Raw genomic sequence first — 23,274 nt, 5'->3', positions numbered from 1 at the left:
AGGGTTGTGGTGTTAGAACTCTTCATTCTCAATTTCCTGACTCTTGTGTAATTAAAATCTCAATCTTAGTATGGAAATAACAGCTTTTTTGGTATTTGTTTTCCTTGGCCTAAAAGGAAAAGACAAATGTTCCTCAAAGAAAAGGCACTGGTTTAATGCAGTGCTTGAACATCAGACAGCAAGTAGAAAGATTTCTCTTCACCTCTGGGATGAAAACAAGGAGAAATTTCAACCCAAAAGATACTTTAAGAATACAGTAAGCAAGTTAACTAAGGGTGTAGAAAACTAATTGATACTTCAACCAATGGTAGTCCTACTTTCAGGGCCGGCTCTGGCTTTTTTGCCGCCCCAGGCAAAAAAGCCTCCGGCCGCCCCCGCCCCCTGTGGGGGGGGGGAGGGCGGCCGGAGCCCCAGGGGGAGGGCGGCGAGCCCCGGCCGGGGCTCCGCTCTCCCCCCGGCCGGGGCTCCGCTCTCCCCCCGGCCGGGGCTCTGCTCTCCCCCCTCCAGGTGCCGCCCCAAGCACAAGCTTGGTGGGCTGGTGCCTGGAGCCGGCCCTGCCTACTTTGATGCTATAATTGTTTACTACTACTGGAGGCTGCCTAGAGACTGCAGTCAGCACTGGGAACCCCATTGTGCTAGGTGCTATATGAACACCTAGGAAGAAACTCTTCCCAAAGAGGTTATGATTTTAAGATGAAACACAAGTGTGTGACAAATGCTAAGATGGAGGAGGAAGAAGAGGATAAGAGTAATAATTTTATGTGGTTAGAGGCCAACTGCATGCTTGATTGTTCTGAACCATCCTGTTGGCCTTGAGCAAGACACGTAGGGTATGTCTATGCTGCAGTCAGGAGTGTGAGATTGCAGTATGCTGGCACATACCTAAGCTAGCTTTAACCTGGGAGGGGTGGGTACCAGTAGCAGAATATCTGCAGCAGTACAGTCTTCATCGGGGGCTGTACAAGACCACCTGACACCTTGGGCTTACTTGGGCAGCTATCCCATACTGAAGTCCATGCTGCCATAGCGTAACTGCGATTGGTACGTGAGCTAGCTAGACCCAAATGGATAAACAAGCACCTCAAACAGGTTACTAAGAAAGCAGAAAGCCTACAAGGAGTAGAGGAAGGGATGGATCAGCAAGGAGAGCTACCTCAAGGATGTCAGAAAGCGTAGGGGAAGAGTGAGAACTGCCAAAAGCCAACCAGCGTTAGACCTTGCAAAGAAAATTGCAACCAATAGTAAAAGGTTCTTTAGCCATATATCTAAAAAGAAAACAAGGAAAGAAGTGGTAACACTGAGCACTGAAGATGGGGTGGAGATGAAAGATAATTTAGTTGTGATCCAACACCTAAATGAATACTTTGCCGTAGTTGTTAAGAAGGGTAATGAAGGGTTGTGGGCAATGGCAGGGTGGCTAATGGGAACAAGGATATGGAAGGAGAAATTACCACTTCTGAGGTAGAAGCCAAATTCAGACCGCGTAATTAAATCGGCGGGCCTGGATAATCTCCCTCAAGAATATTAAAGGAACTGGTATATGAAATTGCAAGCCCAATAGCCTTTTTAATGAATCTGTAAACTCAGAGCTTGTACTGTATGACTAGAGAATTGCAAATATAGTACCTATATTCAGGGCTGGTGCAAGGAAGTTTCGTGCCCTAGGCGAAACTTCCACCTTGCGCCACCCCCCCACCCAGCTAACCCCACCCCCCACGGCAGCTAACCCCGCCCGCCACCCCCCCACACCTGGGGAGCCTGCCGCGCGCCCCCCCCCGTCCGGGGAGCCCCCCCCGGTCCGCGGCAGCTAACCCCGTCCGGGGAGCCCCCCCTTTGCGGCAGCTAACCCGCCCGGGGAGCCCGCCCCAGCTCACCTCCGCTCCGCCTCCTCCGCTGAGCATGCCCGCGCCACTCTAATTCTCCTCCCCTCCCAGGCTTGCAGCGCCGATTGGAGGAGAATTAGAGTGGGGGCTGTGTGCTCAGCGGAGGAGGCAGAGTGGAGGTGATCTGGGACGGGGAGTGGTTCCCCTGTGCGCCCCCCTGTTACTGCGGGCAGCCCTCCCCGCGGCCCCCCCCCCCGCCCCAGCTCACCTCCACTCCACCTCCTCGCCTGAGCGGGCTTTTAGGCGCCCTCAACCACTAGGCGCCCTAGGTGGCTGCCTAGTGCTTGCACTGGCCCTGCCTATATTTTAAAAAGGGGTGGGGGGAAAAAGTGATCTGGGAAACAACAGGCCCATTAGTTTGACCTCATTTTTATGCAAGGTTCTAGAACAAATTTTAAAAGAGTGGTTAATGAGATACAGTAGAACACCAGAGTTACAAACTGACCAGTCAACCACACATCTCATTTGGAACCAGAAGTGTGCAATCAGGCAGCAGCAGAGACCAAAAAAAAAGCAAGTACAGTACAATACTGTAGTAAACATAAACTATTAAAAAAAAAAAAGCTCGATTTTTCTCTTGCATAGTAAAGTTTCAAACTGTACTAAGTCAATGTTCAGTTGTAAATTTTTGAAAGAAAAACCACAACATTTTGTTCAGGGTTACAAACATTTCAGAGTTATGAACAACCTCCATTCCCCACGTGCTCATAACTCTGAGGTTCTACTGTATAGGTAAATGGTAATTGGGATAAAATACAACATGGTAAATCATGCCAAACCAACCTGACCTTTCTTTGAGAAGATAACTGATTTTTCTAGACAAAGGAAATGCAGTAGATGTAATCTACCTAGATTTCAGTAAAACATTTGATACAGTTCTACATGGGAAATTTAGTTAAAATGGAGAATTGGAGACATGATTAATACAAGAATTGAAAGGTAAGGAACTTATTAAGGGAGACTACAAATGGATTATGCTGAAAGGTGACCTGTCAGGCTGGAGGAAGGTTACTAGTGGAGTTCCTCTAAAGAAGGGGATGATATGATGAGATGGCCTACAATGACATATGGCCCATCTGCGACTGCTATATCTCCAGTGGCCAGAGATGGGACAGTAAAGGGGGAGGGCTTTGAGTTACTACGGAGAATTTTTTCCCAGCTGGTGAGTCTTGTCCATGTGCTCAGGGTCTAACTGATCACCATGTGTGGGGTCAGGAAGGAATTTTCCCTGAGGTCAGATTGACAGAGACCCTAGGTTTTTTTTTTTTTTGCGTTCCTCTGCACTGCTGGTTTGAGCTAGAGTAAATAGTGGATTTCTCTGTAACTTGAAGTCTAACTCAAGATTTGAGGGCTTCAGTAACTCAGCCAGAGGTTATTGGCCTATTACAGGAGTGGGTGGGTGAGGTTCTGTGGCTTGTGCTGTACAAGAAGTCAGACGAGATGATCATGATGGTCCCTTCTGACTTTAAAGTCTGAGACAGAGATTAAAGCTAGTTTAGCTTTGTCTTCGTGTGCTGCAGTCGCACCTCTGGCTGCAGTGTAGACATACCACTAGTTCAGCAGTTCCTAAACTGTGGGTTGCAAGTGTGTGAAGGATGCCATTTTGCTCCGCACAGCGTGACCTTGGATGTACAGTGCATGCAAGGTCACGCTGCATGGCGGACGCCATTTTGCTCTTCCAAATGGCATCCTCAATGCTGTCTGGGAGGAAATAATTAAAATGGGGTAGTGCCAGCAAAAAGGTTGAGAACCCCTGCCTTTGTCCCTTATCCTCTATATTTACTTACTTACGCATGCTTCATTTATCACAGCAAGTAAAATTAAGCATATGCATGTGTGTGCAGGATTGGGGCCTTAGTTCTCTGTGCCTCAGTTTCCATTTGTGAAATGGGGGAAATAACAAATGTCTGATTATACAGTCCTTGGGGCAGGGAATATCTCTCACAATGTTTGTGCATTAACTAGTACAATGGGTCCTCTAGATGCCACTGGCATACAAATAATTATTAAAATACCTTTTAGTTGCTGATTTCTTGTAGACTCCCAAAAGCTTACTGTGGGATCGTACTAGTTCTTTTCTGTGTATTAAATGACCTTCTTGAGTAAGCCAAAATATATCAGAACATTATTTCATTCTATTTCTGTCACTCTAAAACATGTCTACTTTTAAATCAGTGCCTATAATTATTCCAGCATCTGGACAAAAAAGTTCTGCCTCCATTACCACCTCTTATGCTGGCTTTTAAGTTAATAACAGTCATAGGCGCTGACTTCATGGGTGGTCTGGGGCTGGAGTACCCATGGGGAAAAAATGGTGGATGCTCAGTCCCCCCAAATGCCTCCTGCCCACCGGCAGGCCCTGCGGATCAGCACCCCCCGCTTCTTCCCTGCGCCTCCCGCCCTCCACAATCAGCTGAGGAGGAGGACGCGGAGGAGCGAGAACGCGGTGCGCTGGGAGGCGGGGGCGGAACTGGGCGGAAAGAGGCGGAGTGGGGGTGGGAAGGGGTGGGGTGTGGCCTTGGAGGAAGGGGCAGAGCCAGTGGTCGAGCACCCCCTGGCACTTTGAAAAAAGTCAACGCCTGTGATAATAGTGGTCCTATGTCCAGCGTTAGTAGTAACAAAATGGTTGTTTATACACTCAACTTTTGTGATTAATAGAAGATAGCATTGCAAAAGACCTGTTGGGTCATCTAGTCCATCCCCCTTCCAGTATAGGATTGTTCTCTAGGGATGTATTTTTCCAGTGTTTTGTGTAGCCTACTTTTCAAATGACTCATGATGGGGCATGTTTTTTCCATACATCAACACCCAATAGTAATTTAATACAATGTGACTTGATATTCATTCAGAACAGATAGCAGTTGAGTAAACTGAGTATTGTCTATATTAGTTATGAACCTCTGGTGTAAATCTACTGGAACTGTATGCAAAAGTAGCTAGGCACAGTGGAAGCAGAGGCCAGGCATAACCTAATTAGGCAGCATTAACTTCAGCCCTCCATCTGCATTTTAATTTACTCATTTTGATGGATTTAATATAAAGAAAAATAAGAATAGTACAAGATCCCTGTTACAATGAAGTTTTAAAACACCACAATCGAGAGCTTAATTTTGTCTTCTGGTAAGTGCACTTGTAAGGTACATGTTCTGTAACTTTGCTAGAAGCAGATGTAGAGAACCTCACTCTCTATTAACACATGAACAAAAAATACTGCCATTAATGGGGTATTTGCAATTCCACTCTGAACTTGAGAGCAGTGGTAACAGCTCCATAGTTAAGATGGCCACTAACTTACCATTGTAAATCCAACTTTTTATCCTTTCCCATCTCTCATTTTCCCCCAAAGAAACCAGTTTCCCTGAAATTTCCTGAACCACATTTCATCCCTAGGTAGAATTTTTTGAGGGTTGACTATCCTCTTTCTCCCCCCCCCCCCCACCTCCCCTATGTCTCCAGAATGACTTGAATTCCAATTATATTGTCTCTCTTGCTAGGGCATGTCAAGTGTGTTTTGGGGTTTAACTGTGTGCATGTGTGTGCTATATACTGTATATACATATGTATTTTATATACACATCTTTAAAATAACTTTACACTAAGATTAGCAGGAAAGTGCTATCTAGAGACTCATTAGAGAGGGACTGTAAAGAGTAGGCATTGGAATGCTGGGGGGAAGGGACCTGGAGGGAAAGAGTAAGTGGATATATATAATATTTTTAAATTGTAACTTTTTTCCAAATACAAATATAACAAATTGATCATAATACACAAAGTAAATAAACTGGCTTTGGATAAAGGGAGGGGAGGGGAAGTGACATATCTATCTTCAGGGGCTACGTTAATCATAGACCTCTTAAAAAGTCAGCCCAAATTGCTTTGAATGTTTTGGGCTGGGCATTCCCTTTGTGTGGAATGTCAGTCATTCGTTAGCTGCAAGGTCAGTCATATCACTGAGCCAGGCATCAGTATTTGGTGGTGATCGACTTTTCCATTTTAGCAGGATTAATTTTTTAGCGACCAAAGCTCCACGTTGGAACCACACTGCCTTGTTACCAGGTAATCTTCAGGTATCAGGAATAGATCCAGGATTTACCTCATACCAGCAATTTTTGATACAGGGGCTCTCTCAAAACATATGAGCTAAGGTGGCACCAAGGGATTTAGACTTCCAACAGCGGGCAGCATTTGAGGCCTGTCACCGTTCGCCTATGTGGGGAAGAACAAGCGTGCTATGTCTTATCCAGCCTAGTAGCAGGCTTAGGAAGTTCACAGGACTAGACCAGAAAGCAAAGGGTTATTGGAAAACCAAGTTTGTAGCCCTCATAGTTGGAGAGAAAAGCTTGAAAATGTGAATCCTAGAGATTCTAAAACCAGAATCTGTGGAAAATCTGTGGCTTAAAATCTGTGAAATCTTCAGATTCACGAAAGGCAATTATGGCTGGGCTGAGATAAGGTGAAGGAGTTTTTTTATCCACACCAAAAACTTAAATGCATCACACTTTCTAGGTATTAAATGTTAAGGTCAAGATTGTGAAAACCAGGAAACTGTAAGACTGCTAAAGCCAAATTTAGGCTTCTAAATAAGTGGCCTGATTTTTCAAAGATGCTGGGTTGGTGTATAGGCTCCTCACCTGCAGTCCTCTGCTCTGATTGTCTTAAGGCCCACTGAAGCAGGGCTCTCCTCCCACAGGTAGGGGGTGTGTGTGTGTTGGTTTTTTTTGGGGGGGGGGGAGGGCTTAATGGGCTAAATAGTGTCTTTTACTTCTAGATTAGTGGTTTGAATCCAGGCTAAGATTAAAGTAACAGAAAGCTACCATCTTTTGACCTCTGGTCATTGTTCTATATGTAGGGCCCTACACAAATTCATGGTCCATTTTGGTCAATTTCATGGTCATAGGATTTTAAATTTCATGATTTCAGCTATTTAAATCTAAAAATTCATGGTGTTGTAATTGTAGGGGGTCCTGACGCAACCTCCTTGCAACTCCTTTTTGGATCAGGACCCCCAATTTGAAAAGCGCTAATCTCCCCAATGAAATCTGTATAGCAGAGGGTAAAAGCACATAAAAGACCAGTTTTCACGGGCGGAGACCAGATTTCAGTCCGTGACATGTTTTTCATGGCCGTGAATTTTGTAGGGCTCTATTTATGTGGAATGACTTTCTAGTGGACAAGTATATACACTGCAGAACTACAGTATAGATCCTTGCTGGTAGACTGAGACTGGAAAGTGGACTGCTCCCGGTGTTAGAGCTGATTGCCATTGATCAGGGTTGAGTCATTGGTGGGGGAGTAGTAGTGGAGAAGCTAATGGCGAGAGTATACCTGCTTTGTGACTATACGACTTCAGTCTCCCTTTGTGGCTGTTAATCAGTCACCTTTCAAGCAGTGAGCTGACTAAACTACAGTATATATCAAACATGAAGACTTTTCCTTTTCAGCACACCTGATACCTTGGAATAGAATGATAAAGGTTAAGAAATTAGGCATGAGAGGTATGCACAAGTAACCACCTTCAATGAAATTCCATAAACAGGTATTGGTGATTTCAGTCTGGGATGTCTCAACCTAGGAATGTGTTCATTAGATTTTAGTGAAATAGCCATTTCAGTTTTAAAATAAAAAGAAGCAAAAGTTGAAATATTGTGATTTTTATTTTTATACGAAACGCTTTCTATTCTAAAATTTGAAAATATTGTCACATTCAGAACAAAATGGTTTTTTGTTAAAAAATGGTTCTTCCCTTCCGTGAAAAATAGTACTTACAAACCAAGACCCTTTTTGAAAAACTAATAAAATGCTAAATTTTTAGTGTTCTAGGTTTCTGTACTTAGTTTTCATTGTATTGTACAGCTACTTTGAAAATACAGTTTAAGTGATGTCAATGTGTTGTCTGGCTTTAGAATAATTTAAAAACGAAGCTAGAATGCCATCTTGTGGCTCTGGTAGCTTGATGCTCCTAGAATAGTTACAAAGGCATGGACTGCTTCAGAAGGTACATGAAGGACACAGCAGAGGGAGTTTTTGTGGCAGTATGACGTTTTCTCTGTCCTTTTATTTTCAGATTACTTAATATATTTGCAGCCTGATGCAATATTTTCTGAATTGGTCAGGGCCTTTATCTTTTGTTTATTAAAGATAATTTCAGGCAGAGGTTGAATAGATGCATAAAGTACGTGGTTAGCTTTCTTCATATTAGTAGAGAGGGTGAATGAAATGGCATCAGCTGCCCCTACTCTCTTTGGGGACCCATTTCAGGGACTGCTGCACCACATGTTTCTGCCACTGTGTTGCAGAGCCATAGAACCAGGTTGTCCCAGTTTTTAAAGTAGCGTGCTCTGGAATGATCCTCTTCCTCATGTGATAGGAAAAAACTGCATCTTATAATTGTAATTCATTAAATGTTAGTTTTAAAAGGTTTGTAATAATATTAAGTTATTAAATATTAGCCATTCTGTACAATAAGGCTCTGTATGATGGCTAATGCTCATGTTTGCCCTCACCCCCCCCCCCCCCCAGTTATCTGATCCTAATATTCATAGCAATTGCCTTTGCAGAACCTTTCTTTGCCCTCCTATTCTTAGTGAATTACTGAAGAGAAATCTCTTTGGAATAATTTGGGGTGAGTGTCCTGTGTCTTCTCCCTTTCTGCTCCTCTTCCTCCCAAGCCCATGAAATGGTTGAGTGAACTATTACATGTCCAGGCCTTAGAAATGAAATTTTCATGGTGCTTCTTTTAGGCTCTCCATTCCTTTCTCTGGTTGGTTCCAGGGTTTGAAAATTCAACTTGGCAGAAATAAGCTTTCATGGGTTAGGGCCATCATCTTATACAAAATCAAGTTCTCATTAGTGGTGACCCTCCAGATTTATAGCCTTTATACTTAAGATAATTTTCCAGACATGAACATATGTAAACCTATGCAGTGCTGTGCTTCTAAAGATACAATTCCAGTTCTAGTGTACATATAAATTCCAGCTTGAGGAGACATAGCCACACTAGCTCTGAGGGCAAGTCTACACTACAGCACTACATTGGCGTAGCTGCACCAATGCACCACATCAGGTGAAGACAAGTTATACCAACGGAAGAGCATCTCCCATCGACATAGCGCCGATGTGGACAGTGCTTCAGTTGCTGTAACTTGCGTCGCTTGCGGGGGGGGGGGTGTCTCTTTCACACCCCTGAGTGATGTAAGTTACATCAACTTAAGTGGTATTGTAGACCAACTGAGTGAGAAAGCGCACTAAGATACCAGTGAGCTCTGGTGATGGGAGGAGCTAGCTGACCTCACTATGATTCACTTTGACCAGTGGTTCTCAACCAGGGGTATGTGTACTCTTGGGGGTACGCAGAGGTCTTCCAGGTGGTATGTCAATTCATCTAGATACAGTATTTGCATAGTTTTACAACAGGCTACAGAAATAGAATCAACGTGGAGACAAATGTAATTGTTGCTGTTGCTTCACTGCCTCCCAGAATGACGCGCTTCACAAGTGAAAAACAGGCTCAACAATCACATTGAAATTCAAATACAATATTTATATTACAATTAATTTATTTTATAACTATATGGTAAAAAGGAGAAAGTAAGCGATTTTTCAGTAATAGAGCTGTGACATGTTTGTATTTTTGTTTGATTTTTTGTAAGCAAGTAGTTTTTAAGTGAAGTGAAAGTTGGGGTATGCAAGACAAATCAGATTCCTGAAAGGGATACTGTAGTCTGGAAAGGTTGAGAACCACTGACTTGTACCATAAGCATGTACTCAGGTTGACTAGCCCTTCCTGCCACTCGTGCTGGTACAGATACACATGATGAGAGCTAGCCTGGGTGTATCTCCTTGAGCAGGAATTTATTTCCCATTGTAGTGTAAACATATTCTTAATCTGCAGACAACTCCAGTGCTGCTGCTCATAGCTTTCCCAAGCTGCAGCATTCTGAAAACTGACCAGTACTGTAAGTTTTCATTGCTGCTCCTCATAACGCTCTAGGTGAGGTTTTGAGGCAATAGAGGAACAGACAGGAATCGGGCTAATTTCATGGCTTTCTCAGGCAACAGCACTATGAGCAGCATCAGGCACTGGAGCTATCCACTGTGAAGAAGATTTCATGACTGGGGACGATATATAGAAGACAGTTGTTCTGCTCTGACATGGTTAAGGGAGGGACAGAATACTGGAGATCCCATCCCAGAGCCTCCTCATTACTATGAGGTTGAAAGAGGGAATGTCCTTTTTTCCAGCAGCCAGAATAGCAATAGGTGGAATGAGCACTGTTCAAATTTACTAGAAACCTGTTAGCCAGAACCTGATACAAAAGACAGGAGCAAAGTCCAGGAACAGTGCTTAAGATTTTAGCACCCTTTCTTTTCTCCTCAGCTAAGGAGAAGGGATGTGTCAATAGCCTTTTTCAAACTGCACTTTGGTGAGGAGGATAATTCTTAAAAAGTTGGGTTTCTGGTAAATTTCTTTCAAATGTTGCAAGTGTATTGGTGTGAAGAATGTGTATAAAGAGTGGGAATGGGGTTAAGAATAGGGGTTGGAGGAGAAGATTTCTAGGGATAAACTAGAAAAGAGAAGTACAGTATGGGGAAAGATGGGTCAAGGAAAGACAAAGTATGAGGAAGTTGGTAGACAATAAAACATAGATCAAGAAATAGAGGATATAAAGGGGGAAAGAAGAAAAGACTGAAAATGAGGTCTGGTCTACACTACAAAGTGAGGTCAATGTAAGTTGTGTTGCGTCAACTTATTTGTGCTTGTGTCGACACTCAAATGTCTTCTAGTGCCGTAAAAGTCCCATTATGGTGACACAGTAATGCCACTTCCCCAAACAGTGTTGAGCCATGTGGTTGACGCAGTGCAAATGTAGACACTGTGACCTATGTTGACCTTAACAGTCCTCCAGCAGCTGTCCCACAATGCCCAACAGCGACTGCTCTTGTCATAGTTATGAACTCCACTACCCAAGGGTCACAGAGCCCAGAAGTCAGCCATCTTGCCCAATGCCCCTGCATATTTTTGAAATGCCTTTTCCTGATTGCCCAGTTTGGTGGGCACACCCAACAGCTCTCCCTTGTGTGGAACTGCCCAACTGATCATGCCAGCTAGACACGTACCTGGAGTAGACTGGAGATATTGGATCTCTTGGGCCTGTGAGGAGAAGAGGCTGTTCAGGTGCACTATGGACTAGTCATAGAAATAGGGATATCTACGAAAAGATTGCACAGAGGATGCAGGTGAGGAGTGGTACAGGAATTTGCAGCAGTGCTGTGTGAAGGCAAAGGAACTGCAGGAGAAATATCGCAAGGTCAGGGAGGACAACAGTTGATCTGGTGTCAAGACCACTCTTACAATTAGCTGCATGGCATACTTGGCAGAGACCCGACCAGCACCTCACTGTGGATGCCTCAGTGGAATCCAGGACAGACCTCTGCTGTCAACAGTGAGGAGGAGGAACACCTGTGGGGGTGGCTAGCTATGCCACAAGCCAGAATCTGTTTGAGAGTCCATCACTGTCTAGCCAGTCCCACCAACCGAGCATGGATGAGCCTGATGAAAGGAAAGGAATCTCAGGTAAGTGTGTGCATTCATTCTTTCTTAAAAGGAGTAAACGTGAAGATGGCACGCAACTCAACATCCGGTTAGCAGGAAACAGATGTCTACATTGTTTTACTCCCATGAGAAGGGGTAGAGGTACATCAGAGGTAGTTATCTGCTTTTCATTCCCTTGTGGGGTTAGGTGAGGGGAGGGCATGTGGAGCAGTTTATGTACATAGGGATGTCCTTTGTGTCCTCCGGAGAGATCTTGATGAAACTTCCATGGAGGTACTCTGCAATTCTCTTCTGAAGGTTTCTAGGGATGGCTAGTCTTATTTTTTTCCTCTGCAGTAGGACACTTTGCCATCCATTCTGTGATAACTTTGGCAGTCACCATTGCAGGAAACAGGCTGGTGGCATATGGGATTGGTGGCTTTAGGATGCTAGCAGCAGCTGTGCTTTTTTGTGCCTTTGTGACCCTTGAGTGAGACACCAGCTAAAATCACAACCACCTATGGAAAAATGTCAGCACTCGGTGCCACTGCTTTGTACTTGTAACCATGGAAACAGGGGCAAATTTTTATTGTTTTACATGACCGAACAATTCCCTCCTCATTTTGTCACCTTGCTCCCTGGTGAGCCATACTCACCATGGCTGCAGTTGGAGAACTGTGCTGTGCAGAGGCACTCCAAAGCTGAAGTGTCAGTAAGCATGTCTTATTTAAACTCCTATGGGAATAAGGGAAGAGTTCTGAAACTGATCTTTCGGTTTCCTTTGTGACTGTAAATGCAATGATACATTTATCTATTTTATCTGTAGCTTCTGCCATTGCACCTTTGAGAGGTCCCCATTCTGAAACATCTGACCCTGATGAGGAGAAGACACTAACTAGAGAGGACATAGTCAAGATCCTGCAAGCCAGGGATGCATCAGACTGTGAAGAGAGGGCCGGGGGGTGTGAATATAGGAGGCAGTCTGGAAAAAAGTCCCAGCAGGAAAAGGAGAGGGAAATACACCAGGACATAATGAGGCTTCTGAGGCAGCAAACACAAGTGCTGCAGATCCGTGTTGACCAAGCATGTGACTACTGGACCTCTTGCCTTTCTTTGCAGTCAATGGAGAACTCCATTGCAGCATCTCTACACCCTCCAACATTCCACGGAGCCTCTTGGGCTGCATCCCTACCACTCCTCACTGGGGGACAGTAAGGAAACCTTCAGCATCACATATACTGACCTGAGAGCCACGACTGGTGTATGTTTGGCAGAAATGGACATGAATGTTTTCTTCTGTTCTAATTTTAAAATCCTGTTCTGTTAATTTATTGTTTGCACTGTCTGGTTTTTAATTACACACTGTTTTTTTGCACTATTTTTGGTATATGACTTTTATTTTTTGAAAATAGTCATCTTTCTGACTTAACACATACTACCAAATCCCTAGCGCTACTCAAAGCACATATTACTTGTAGTGGAACAGGACAACAGAACTCATTGGTTCAGTTAGAAACAGTGTTAGAATTATAAATGTACAATAAGCACTGCATAATTGACAGATTAATTAAGTCAGTGTGATTTTCATAAATGTACACAAAATGTTACACAATTCCTAGCAGCCCCCAAAACTTCAGGGCTGTATTCATCACCATCCAGCACAGCACCTTACTGTAGTTGACTGTTAAAGTGCTCTTTCAAGGCCTCTCCCAGCTGCATAGCTCTGTGTTGAGCTATTCTGATAGCCCTTGTTTCTGGCTGTTCAGACAGCTGCTCCACCTCTGCTGTCCCACCCTGCAGCAACACTTCCCCCTTTGCCACGGAGTTATGATGCAGAACACAGAAGGGAGCTATAACCAATGGGATATTTTTCTCACTGAGATCCAGTCATGTGACTAAACACCGCCAGCACCCCTTCAATCTGTAGGAAGCACATTTAGCTGTCATTCTGCACTTGCTGAGCTGGTAGTTGACTCTTCCTTGAAGCTGTCAAGGTGGCCAGGGTATGGCTTCATTTATTTTTTTAGCATGTGCATAGTCGTCTAGCCAAGCGATGACATCTTCAGTGGCATGATGCAATTCTTCTAGGCCACCGCTGAACCTAGTCAGCAGGCATTCATTGACAGTGTGCTTCATCGTCTGTGTTGTGCCGCAGTTGCACAGAGGGCTGTCATGAAGGCCCCAGCGATACTGGTTGGCTGCACAGAGACCTTGCCTGGTCTGGAACCTGTTCAACAGGGACCATTGGCGACAGAGCAGGTCAAAACCAGGTGGCAAATTGTGGGGTCGGTGACAAGGGATTGGTTGGGGATTATAACAGATCCATTCCTCTCGCCAGAGGGTTTCCGCCCTAACATTCTGGCTTGGCGGTGTGACGTTGCAGTCTATATGGTTTTATAAAAATATGCTAATAAGTGAATATAATGTAACTGGAATATGCTTCATGCAAAAGGTCTCTTGTAAGGTATCATTACAAAGCTTATAATCTGAGTGTGATCATCCTATTTGTATCTGAAACTAGAAATATGAAATATAACTCTGAGGGCCTATTGTAATTATGCAAAGTGTGGGCCATTAATGGTGGTTTGGAATCTTGATGACTCCCATTAACCAGGACAATTGTTTGCAGATGTGTGTGTTTTACCTGTAAGATTTCCTGTATATGTGTGTCCTGGCAAGTGGGCAATGAAGTCTTGCAGTGACATGTGATCATGTCTCCTGAACTGGAATCCATCTTTAGCCTGGTGTCTTTTCATTGAGAAGGGGGGGTGGGAACCCAGAGAGGGACAAAGGATTCCCGCCTTATGCAAAAGATATATAAAGGGGTGGAACAGAACAAAGGAGGGAGGAGCCATCATGAAGAATCCCCTAGCTATCACCTGAGCTGGAACAAGAGGTGTACCAGGGGAAAGAATTGTGCCCAGGCGTGGAAGGTGTCCAGTCTGAGGAAAAAACTTACTGAAGCATCTCTGAGGGTGAGATTATCTGTATTTAGTTTGATTAGACATAGATTTGCGCATTTTACTTTATTTTGCTTGGTGACTTGCATTGTTCTGTCTGTTACTACTTGGAACCACTTAAATCCTACTTTCTGTATTTAATAAAATCACTTTTTACTTATTAATTAACTCAGAGTATGTATTAATACCTGGGGGAGCAAACAGCCATGCATATCTCTCCCTCAGTGTTATAGAGGGCGAACAATTTATGAGTTTGTCCTGTATAAGCTTTATACAGGGTAAAACAGATTTATTTGGGTTTAGACCCCATTGGGAGTTGGGCATCTGAGTGTTAAAGACCAGCACACTTCTGTGAGCTGTTTTCAGGTAAACCTGCAGCTTTGGGGCAAGTAATTCAGACCCTGGGTCTTTGTTGGAGCAGACGGGAGTGTCTGGCTCAGCAAGACAGGGTGCTGGAGTCCTGAGCTGGCAGGGAAAGCAGGTGTAGAAGTAGTCTGGGCACATCAGGTGGCAGCTCCCGGGGGGGTTCTGTGATCCAACCCATCACAGGCGTATGAGACCATAATAGGCGACGTGATGGCAAACATGCAGCTGGTGGTTTAAAAAGGTCATTGTGCAGCGGCAGGCTTGAGTTGGCGTGTACTCACGGCCGGCTCTGGCTTTTTTGCTGCCCCAGGCAAAAAAGCCTCCCGCCGCCGCCCCCCAGCGGGGAGCGCAGCAGGGGTGGGCACCGAGCCTGCCACAGCCCCGCTCTCCCCGGTGGCCGGAGCGCCGCGGGGAGGGCGGAGAGCCCCGGCGGCGGCCCCGCTCTCCCCGGCCGGCCGGAGCGCCGGGGGAGGGCGGCGAGCCCGGCCGCGGCCCCGCTCTCCTCAGGTGAGCGCCGCCCCCCTCCAGGTGCCGCCCCAAGCACATGCTTGGAGGGCTGGTGCCTGGAGCCGGCCCTGCGTGTATTTTCTCCAGTAACCTGCCAGTGGCAAACTCTCATCTGATAGGAGGAGGAGCAATATTGCTCAGAACTGGAAGCCATGGGAATGGAGTCGGACGCAGGGTGCCAGAGATGATGGGTGTGGTGGCATATAACTGTGTATCCACCTGTTTGGTGTGTGACGATCAACTCCAAACTGCTGGGCAGTACTCCGCCACTGAATGCGAGGTGGCAAGAGCTGACATCCGTAAAGTTGGAGCATGAGCACCCCACGACAAACCTGCCAGTTTGCTAAGAAGATTGTTGCGCGTCTTAACTTTAGCTGCTGTCTTCTTCAGGTGGACATGGTAGTTCTGTGTGCGGTCTAAGGTCACACCATTCTACTTCATGCTTCACCTTCTGGCCATTCAGATATGGCTTAATGTGCCAGACGGGTAAGCTGGGTCCCGCAGGCTCGCTATTGACATTTCAGCATTGCAAGTGGTAATTTTGCTAGTTGGAGAGAAAAAATGCAGCTTCCTGTACAGTCCTGTGTTCTTAAAGATGCGAGTCTCACACTCTCCCTGACCAGCCGACGATGTCGGTGAAGCATCCCGTGATCCACCAATCCTTGCATAACCATAAAAAAGTAGGTCCTTTCTGTTGATTTACTCTGCATAGTATAATATGGGTGCCATCAATTGCCTCAGCACACATCGGGATCTCCATAGCTGCAAATCAATTCACAGTGTCCTGCACATTGCCTAGAGTCCCCGTCCTGCATAGCAGGATACAATTAATGTCCCTGTACGCTTCTATGACAGCAGCCCTCACTGTTGATATTTCAACTCCAAAATAATTTCCCACTGACCAGTAGCAATCTGTTGCTGCAACCTTCTACAATGTGATCACCACTTGCTTCTCAGTTGTCAATGTAGCTGTCATTCTGATGTGTCTGCTCTGGAGGGCTGGCATGAGCTCAGCACACAGATCCAGGAATTGTGACCTTTTTGCATCTGAAAGTTCTGCAGCCACTGCTCATCCCAAACCTGCATTATGATGCAATCTCGCCAGACTATTAGTTTCTTGGCCCCAGAATCAGTGCTGTACCACCTACAGCTTCTTTGTGCAAGCTGCCAACAACCTTGAATTGCTTTTTTCTGTGTCCCTTAACAGTCTGTCCTTAAAGAAATTGTCATGTGCCCCCATTGTTGCAGTACTTCCTGCACTCTGCAAATATCGAATGATTGTTTGCAGTGTTCATGACAATAGCACAGAGCTGTGCGGGCTCCATGCTTCTGTAAGAAATGGCAGACAGTGACAAGACAAGTGCCATGTGGATTTGTGGGATTTTAAAAACAGGCATGAAAATTGTTATATGGATGGTATTATGTGATGGAGAAAGTTGCATAATGGGAACTTGACTCCTTGCTCCAGCTTTCCTGCACAACTTGTATGTGCCCCACAACAGATTGCCTTTTGGGGAATTTTCACATTGCGCTGGAGGGTTGAACGTGGTCCTCTAGGATATCTACCCATAGTTAAGGCTACAACTTTAGCACAGGTTTTTTTTTTTTTTTTTTTTTAAAAGTCATGAACAGGACATGGGCATAAACAATAAATCATGAATTTGCTGAAGCCCAAGTCCTGCTGCCTGGAGCTGAATTACTGGAATTTTCAAAAAGTCAGATCTTGTAAAATCACAGAATCGGTGACCCCCCATGACAGATTAGTAGCCTTACTCATAGTACACCGCACCTTGCGTCGACACCAGCACTCCTGGTGAGTATGTGCAGCACCGAAGTGAGCACCAAGTACTTGCATATGCATGGGTAATATACTAACCGTGGCGGTTTGTGTTGACCAAAGTTTATAGTGTAGATGTAGCCTCAGTAAAATATACGCCATGATCTCTTATAGGAAAAAGAGGAAAGAAATCCAAAAGGAAAAAAGTATAATAAAAATGAGCTGCAGAAAGTTCAGTAAAAAGATATTTTCAAAAATTGACAATAAGTTGCATTCTGCTAGCCAGCAAGCAATAACTGTTTTAGTCCCTTGGAATTGTAAAGGTATAAATGCCTCTCGGATTTTCTCATGAGGGATTTAAAGTGCACTGGGTTGGGATTATGTAGAACAACATGGGATTCCTGTGTAAAGGGTACTACACAGACTGTGGCCATTGTCCTCTGCCAGTTGCCTCTACTGGGTAAAGAATAATCTTGTTGAAGAACAAGGTTCCACTCGCCTTTGGTATGTAGCACAATACTAATATCTGACTACAAGAAATTCATCTGCTGCCTTTTTGTTCAGACTCCTTGGTATACAAAGTTTACTATGGGACTAGGTTCTACCTTATTGAACTCTTGACACAAAGTAAAAGAAGAATCTGCTATATTCATGTAATCTTCTTGTAAAAAAATGTTGAAAATTTCAAAGTTAGCTCTTTAGAGATGTGTTGCAGAGCTAGAACCCACTCTTTAAAAAAATAGTATTGTCTTGTTTTGTATTGTCTGAGCTTTTAACTTCAACAAGTTATAAAATGGTGTTATTGCATAATTCTATTAGAGATCCTGTGAAGCGTGTTGTATTTGGAAAAAATATACAAGCTGTAAGTCACTTTATTTACCTGTTAGTACTTTGTGTTATTTCTTTATGAAAATCTGTAAAAATTATCTCAAAACATTGAGAACAAAGCAGGCCACATTCTTTCTTCAAATTATCTTTTTAGTGAAATGGTGCTCATATGAAGGCAGATCCATACTGTAATGTGCGGGTGGGGAGGGCTGTGGGGGGGAAGAGAGAGATGTTCTGGCGTCTTAGTACTGTAATTGGGTTAGTATGGGAATCATACAGGTTCAGACCTATCAAGGCACAGAGGAATTGGTGTGTGTTGCTCAGTTTAAACTCTGCCAGCATATGTAAATGTCAGTCTCCTAGATGGGGAAAGTTTTTGGTTGGCTGAAACTGAACTTGCATTTGAGTTATGTTAGTTCATTCACTTACGGTCTTTCTTCTGCTTTCTTACAGTCACTCTGTCCCACATCACACAGCTGGTTCTCAGTCACAACAAGCTCACAAGTAAGTACATTTCTTGGTGGCTAACACTGTTTTTTAGTTGATAGAAGCCTCATTGCTACCACTTGAACAACATTCAAAAGTTGCCATGCGTGATGTTCCATTTTATTATTTATTTAGCCTCAATTAGGCTATGCTGCTTAGAGATGGTGGCAAGGCCCTTGTCCTAAATAGATCATCTAAATAGTTGCATTACAGGAAATGGATGGAGAATGTAATTTAGCAGTGATGTTTAGCAGGTCTCCTTAGTTTTTTGTATTTTTGTTTTTCATTCTCCATCTGTGAGGATAAAATCCTTAACTGTGATCTTATTTCCAATCCATTCATTTAAAATTTCTTCTTCTGCCTTGTCTGTAAGCTTCCTACATCTCCAGAAGTCTTTTTTTAAAGTATATTTGCTTTGTTTGATTAAATGTGAAATATTACAGTGACCATGAATGTGCAGTGTTAAGTATGTTTGTTAACTTCCGTTGATTTTGTGTGGGTTTTAAAACAAGGAATGAACTAAGAAGTCTAACTTGGTCAATGTATAAAGACCTGCAGTGTTGCAAACTTTTGAGGGAAGGGACCGCATCTTTGTGTCTGTACAGCACCTAGCACAATCAGGGCCTCGATCCTTTGGATGTTTCAGTCAAATAAGTAGTAAATCAGTACTGCAGTAGGGTTCAAATGACAGAAAAATCATGATAGTAACTTAGCCTTCTTAAACCCGCATTTTCCTGTCATGGGGGGGAATGCCAGACTATTTCAGGGGTCATTGTAGGGTAGAGGAGAGCGTTGTATGTAGAAGGAAAGCCGCAGGACCCCAGACTCACCCCGCACTCACACCCCACAAATGTTCTGCCTTATCTACAATTAAAATTAGGTGGCTGCTCAGAAGTCACTCTACTTCCATACTGATGTGACCCCGATGTGACTTGCTCTGGGAGCAGCTCACATGTACAGGAGTGCAGGTTCAGATGGCATCTTGCCAGTCCAATCTAGTTTTCTTTACTCCTTTGGTACTCAGCTGGGCCTTTGAAGGCACTATTGTGCATCCCTCCCGCTCCCAGGTATGTGCACTCCATGGAGTGTGGGGATGGGGAATTCAAAGCTGCTGTGTGGTGGAGTAAGGAGGAGTCCACGCAAATAGGATGGATGGGAAAACACAATTGCCAGGGAAGGAGGACAAGAGAAAAACTGGATGGGAGGGGGGAAAAAGGGGAGATGGTTACTGTGTTCACACTTGGATGGGGGATGTAGTGCTGTGTTAGTCCATTGCAAGGGGGTGCTCTAGCATAGTGGTTCTCAACCAGGGGTACGCCGAAATCTTCTAGGGGGTACATCAACTCATCTAGATATTTGCCTAGTTTTACAGTAGGCTACTTAAAAAGCATTAGCAAAGTCAGTACAAACTAAAATTTTGTACAGACAAAATGAGAAAGTAAGCAATTTTTCAGTAATAGTGTGCTGTGACACTTTTGTATTTTTGTCTGATTTTGTAAGCAAGTAGTTTTTAAGTGAGTTGAAACTTGGGGTACAGAAGACAAATTAGACTTCTGAAAGGGGTACAGTAGTCTGGAAAGGTTGAGAGCCACTGCTCTAGCAAAAAGAGGCTAGAAATCACTGTCACAAACCCTTTAAATTGTCTAGCTCATTGAATTTCAGGAAAGTCTAAATTCTTCAAAATCTCTTAAGAGTTATGTTTTTAATACCTAGGACTTGCCTAAAGGAAAGTTTTTCAGACAAAAAGGGGATTATGAGTTAAGGGCTGTGAGGATGACGTAATCAGTTGTGTGTTATCATAGCATGTAAAGGATAAATATATTTTGAATGAGAGTACGGTTGCATTGTATTTTTAAGATGTGGCATTAAGGGGTGTAAAGGAATAGCTGTGAACATGGGTGCCAATAGGCAAGTGTATAGTTGCTCTAAATTTTTAGTGGGCCATTTTCCTCATAGCTAGTATATTCTGAGAATCACAGAAACTTGAGTCTTGGTCGTATCTTGTCCTCCATATCTTCCTGCTTCTTTTGTCTCACCTTTCCCACCTGGATCCCAAGGAGATCTCAATATTCTTATATAACCTTGACCAGAGATTTCATGCCCACTGACATGTGAAGACAACAAAGGACCTTTCCTCAGATCCCTGGTTCAAGAAAGGCACCATGCCTCACGGTGGAATTTTCCCCTTATGCTATAGATAGCTGATGAGTAAGGCTGCGAGTTTGTCACGGGGGTCATGGAAGTCACGGATTCCATGACTTTCCGTGACTTCTGCAGCAGCCGGTGCACCTGGCTCAGGGGCAGCTCAGGCAGTCCTTGTGCCAGGCGCACCAGCCACTGCTGGGGCAGTCTCAGGCCCCCGCGCCCCCCCCCCCATCCAGCAGCAGAGTTTGGGTGCCAGAGGGGGCACTGGATGGGGGCCTCCCCTGAAGCAGCAACATCCCCCTCGCTCAGCTGCTAGGCGGAGGCGTGGCTAGGCAGGTCTGCGGGCTGCCTCCGCCCAGAGCGCTGGCTTCGCAGCTCCCATTGACCGAAAGATACCAATAAAATGGGGTAAAAGGAGTAGATTGTCTTCTACCAACTCTGACTTTTAAATCTAAGGGTTGTATGAATATTAAGGGATGAGTGTCCATTCTTCCATTTAAGAGATGCTGTTGACCTGTCATACCCTAAAATGTTTCTTATAGGAAGGTAAAGGCCAAGAATTTTCCCCAGTGGGGTATAACTAATATTCTCCAACGTTGGAAGTTACCACTCTTTTAAAAAGAAAAATAAATGTTGAGTTGAAATAGTGTCTCTCCCTTTAAAAAAGGCCAAATTTCAAATTCATATTTTTGTATCTGACACTCTTGACCTAATCCTTTAAGCGATATAATTAATTGTCTTAGTAGATTGTTCTTAAAATGACTTGGGGAAACAGTGGCAATGACACTTGATATGTTCCACTAAGGTCATATTAGCATCTTTTACTAGTTTTCTGTCATATAAATGAATGTGCTTGCTTCTGTTTTTCTACTGTCTGTAGTAAATATGTCCATTTGATAGAGTAAATACGTATAAAAGGTAAGTGGATGTGCATATCCTTCTGCAACCAGTATCTTATTTTGCCAGTCAATACTACTAAAATTAAGCAAAGCTTCATTAAGGTCTGATAACGCCATTAAATCCCATTACGCTGATTACACTGCTCTGAATATTTTTACTCCCAGCATGTTTCCCTTTTGCACTGTTAACTTCTTAATGTGCCATTCACATTGCTATTAAATTTGCATTTATCTTCCTGTAAATCATTCTTTATCAGAGGTACGCAAATCTGCATCCCATTGATTGAATAGCGTTGGTTGCTTGGTTGAATCATTTAGGGCTTGTCTGCACGGCCAGTTAATGTGTAATAAGCCAGGGTGTGAATGCACAGCGCACTAGCATGCTGTGCACTAACTGGCTGGACCCTGCTACTGCACGCTAAAAGTTCTAGTAACCAGTAGAGGTCTACGCTGCCATTGAGTGCATAGCAGCCTAGTGTGCTGTTCATTCATACCCCGGCTTGCCACGTACTAACTGGCTGTGTAGACGTTCCTCAGTAAGTGTACACAGATTTGGAACAATTGCCATTCCAGTTTCAACTTGCCCTGCCACAAACTTAGTAGAAGGGGAGAAAAAGGAGGTATCTGGCCCTCCTCTGACTATATATCTGTTGGGCCAAATGCCTTTCAGGTGTAACTCATGCCTTCATTGGTGTTACACTAGCGATTCATTTAGCAACTTTGTTATAATATCTGAAAACACTGATGTAAAATGGACCTTGTTTTTACTGTATTGTCCTTTTTGTTTCTAGCCATAAACCTTGTCCCTTACTGTACAATATTCACTTTAATTAGGTGTCTAGTCCACTAACCCTGTACAATTTGACTTCTCCAGACTTCTGCTTGAAACTGTTCTAAAGCTGTCTGTAAATGTTCACTAATAAGTGAAACTCAGAAGCAGGTTTAAAACATGGGCATGACTCTAGATATAGTTTCAAGGGAAATAACCTGAGCTACTTAGTTAATGTTTCTTCTATCTAGTAATCCTGTAAATTAGGAGAGTCAAAACTTTAGTAACTCTGTAAAGATCACAAGTGTCGTCGTCATAATATCGCTAAAACCTACTTGGAAGAGACCGGTGCTAGCAGCAGTTCAGTCAGTGCTCTCCCACCTAAATTGATTGTGCAGTGCAGATGTACCACATGCGTGCTCCATGCTTGTGATGCATTCTGCTCCATTAAGTGCCCAGCAGCCTAGAACAACATGAAGCTTCTGCAGGGCAGTGGAGTTCTGTTCCAAAGGAAAGCTTGAATATTTGCCTCTAGGAGTTTCTGATCAAAGCAGGATTATAGTTGAAGAGATTGGAAATTAACCTAAATTCACACCTCCATAGCAGCTCTGAGACGGCATGGTCGTGACTTGGGGAAGAATGAATGAAATTTGGGATATCCAGGAGGTAAATTGGGCGGAGAGAGGAAATATTGTGAGCTGCTGTGGGCTGGTAGGACTTCTAAATGCTAGGCTTCAGCAGGAAATGGGAAAAGAAGGGGGCATAATCAAAGAGGTGATTTACAGGGAGGACGGGGGTTAGGTAGCTCTAATAAATTTATTTCATTTGGGTTACTAGTTACCTTGTTTCTGAGGGAAGAGCTTCAAAAGACGGGCCTAAAACAGCTGCGTCATGGTAGACTGGAGAAAGGGGTACCTTTTCTGGGCCTCAACTATAGTCAGTGGATCAGATACAAAGATGTATTTTGGACACTTTATGCCATTTGGACATCATAAAGAGGCTGCTAATCTAGGTGGAACTAGCACCTGGGGAATACTTCTGGCATAAAGGTGTTCCTTGAGTGGCACATAGCTGGCAGAAAGGGGCTATAAAAGGAGATGGCACAGAGCCAGTGTTGGTTGT

The 23,274-nt window shown here is 44.0% G+C and overlaps 1 protein-coding gene across 2 annotated transcripts in view; it reads left to right on the top strand.

The window, feature by feature from the left end:
• RSU1 (Ras suppressor protein 1) overlaps positions 1-23,274 on the top strand; it is a 184,624-nt gene that overhangs the window by 10,642 nt on the left and 150,708 nt on the right. For both annotated transcript variants that reach the window (XM_065398975.1, XM_065398976.1), the window contains exon 3: positions 18,307-18,357. In XM_065398975.1, the coding sequence (XP_065255047.1) occupies positions 18,307-18,357 (51 nt within the window). The remainder of the gene's footprint in view (positions 1-18,306; positions 18,358-23,274) is intronic.

This window comes from Emys orbicularis, chromosome 2 (genome assembly GCF_028017835.1).
Source record: "Emys orbicularis isolate rEmyOrb1 chromosome 2, rEmyOrb1.hap1, whole genome shotgun sequence".
Taxonomy (NCBI): Eukaryota; Metazoa; Chordata; order Testudines; family Emydidae; genus Emys; species Emys orbicularis.
This window is presented reverse-complemented; position numbering and strand designations above follow the sequence as displayed.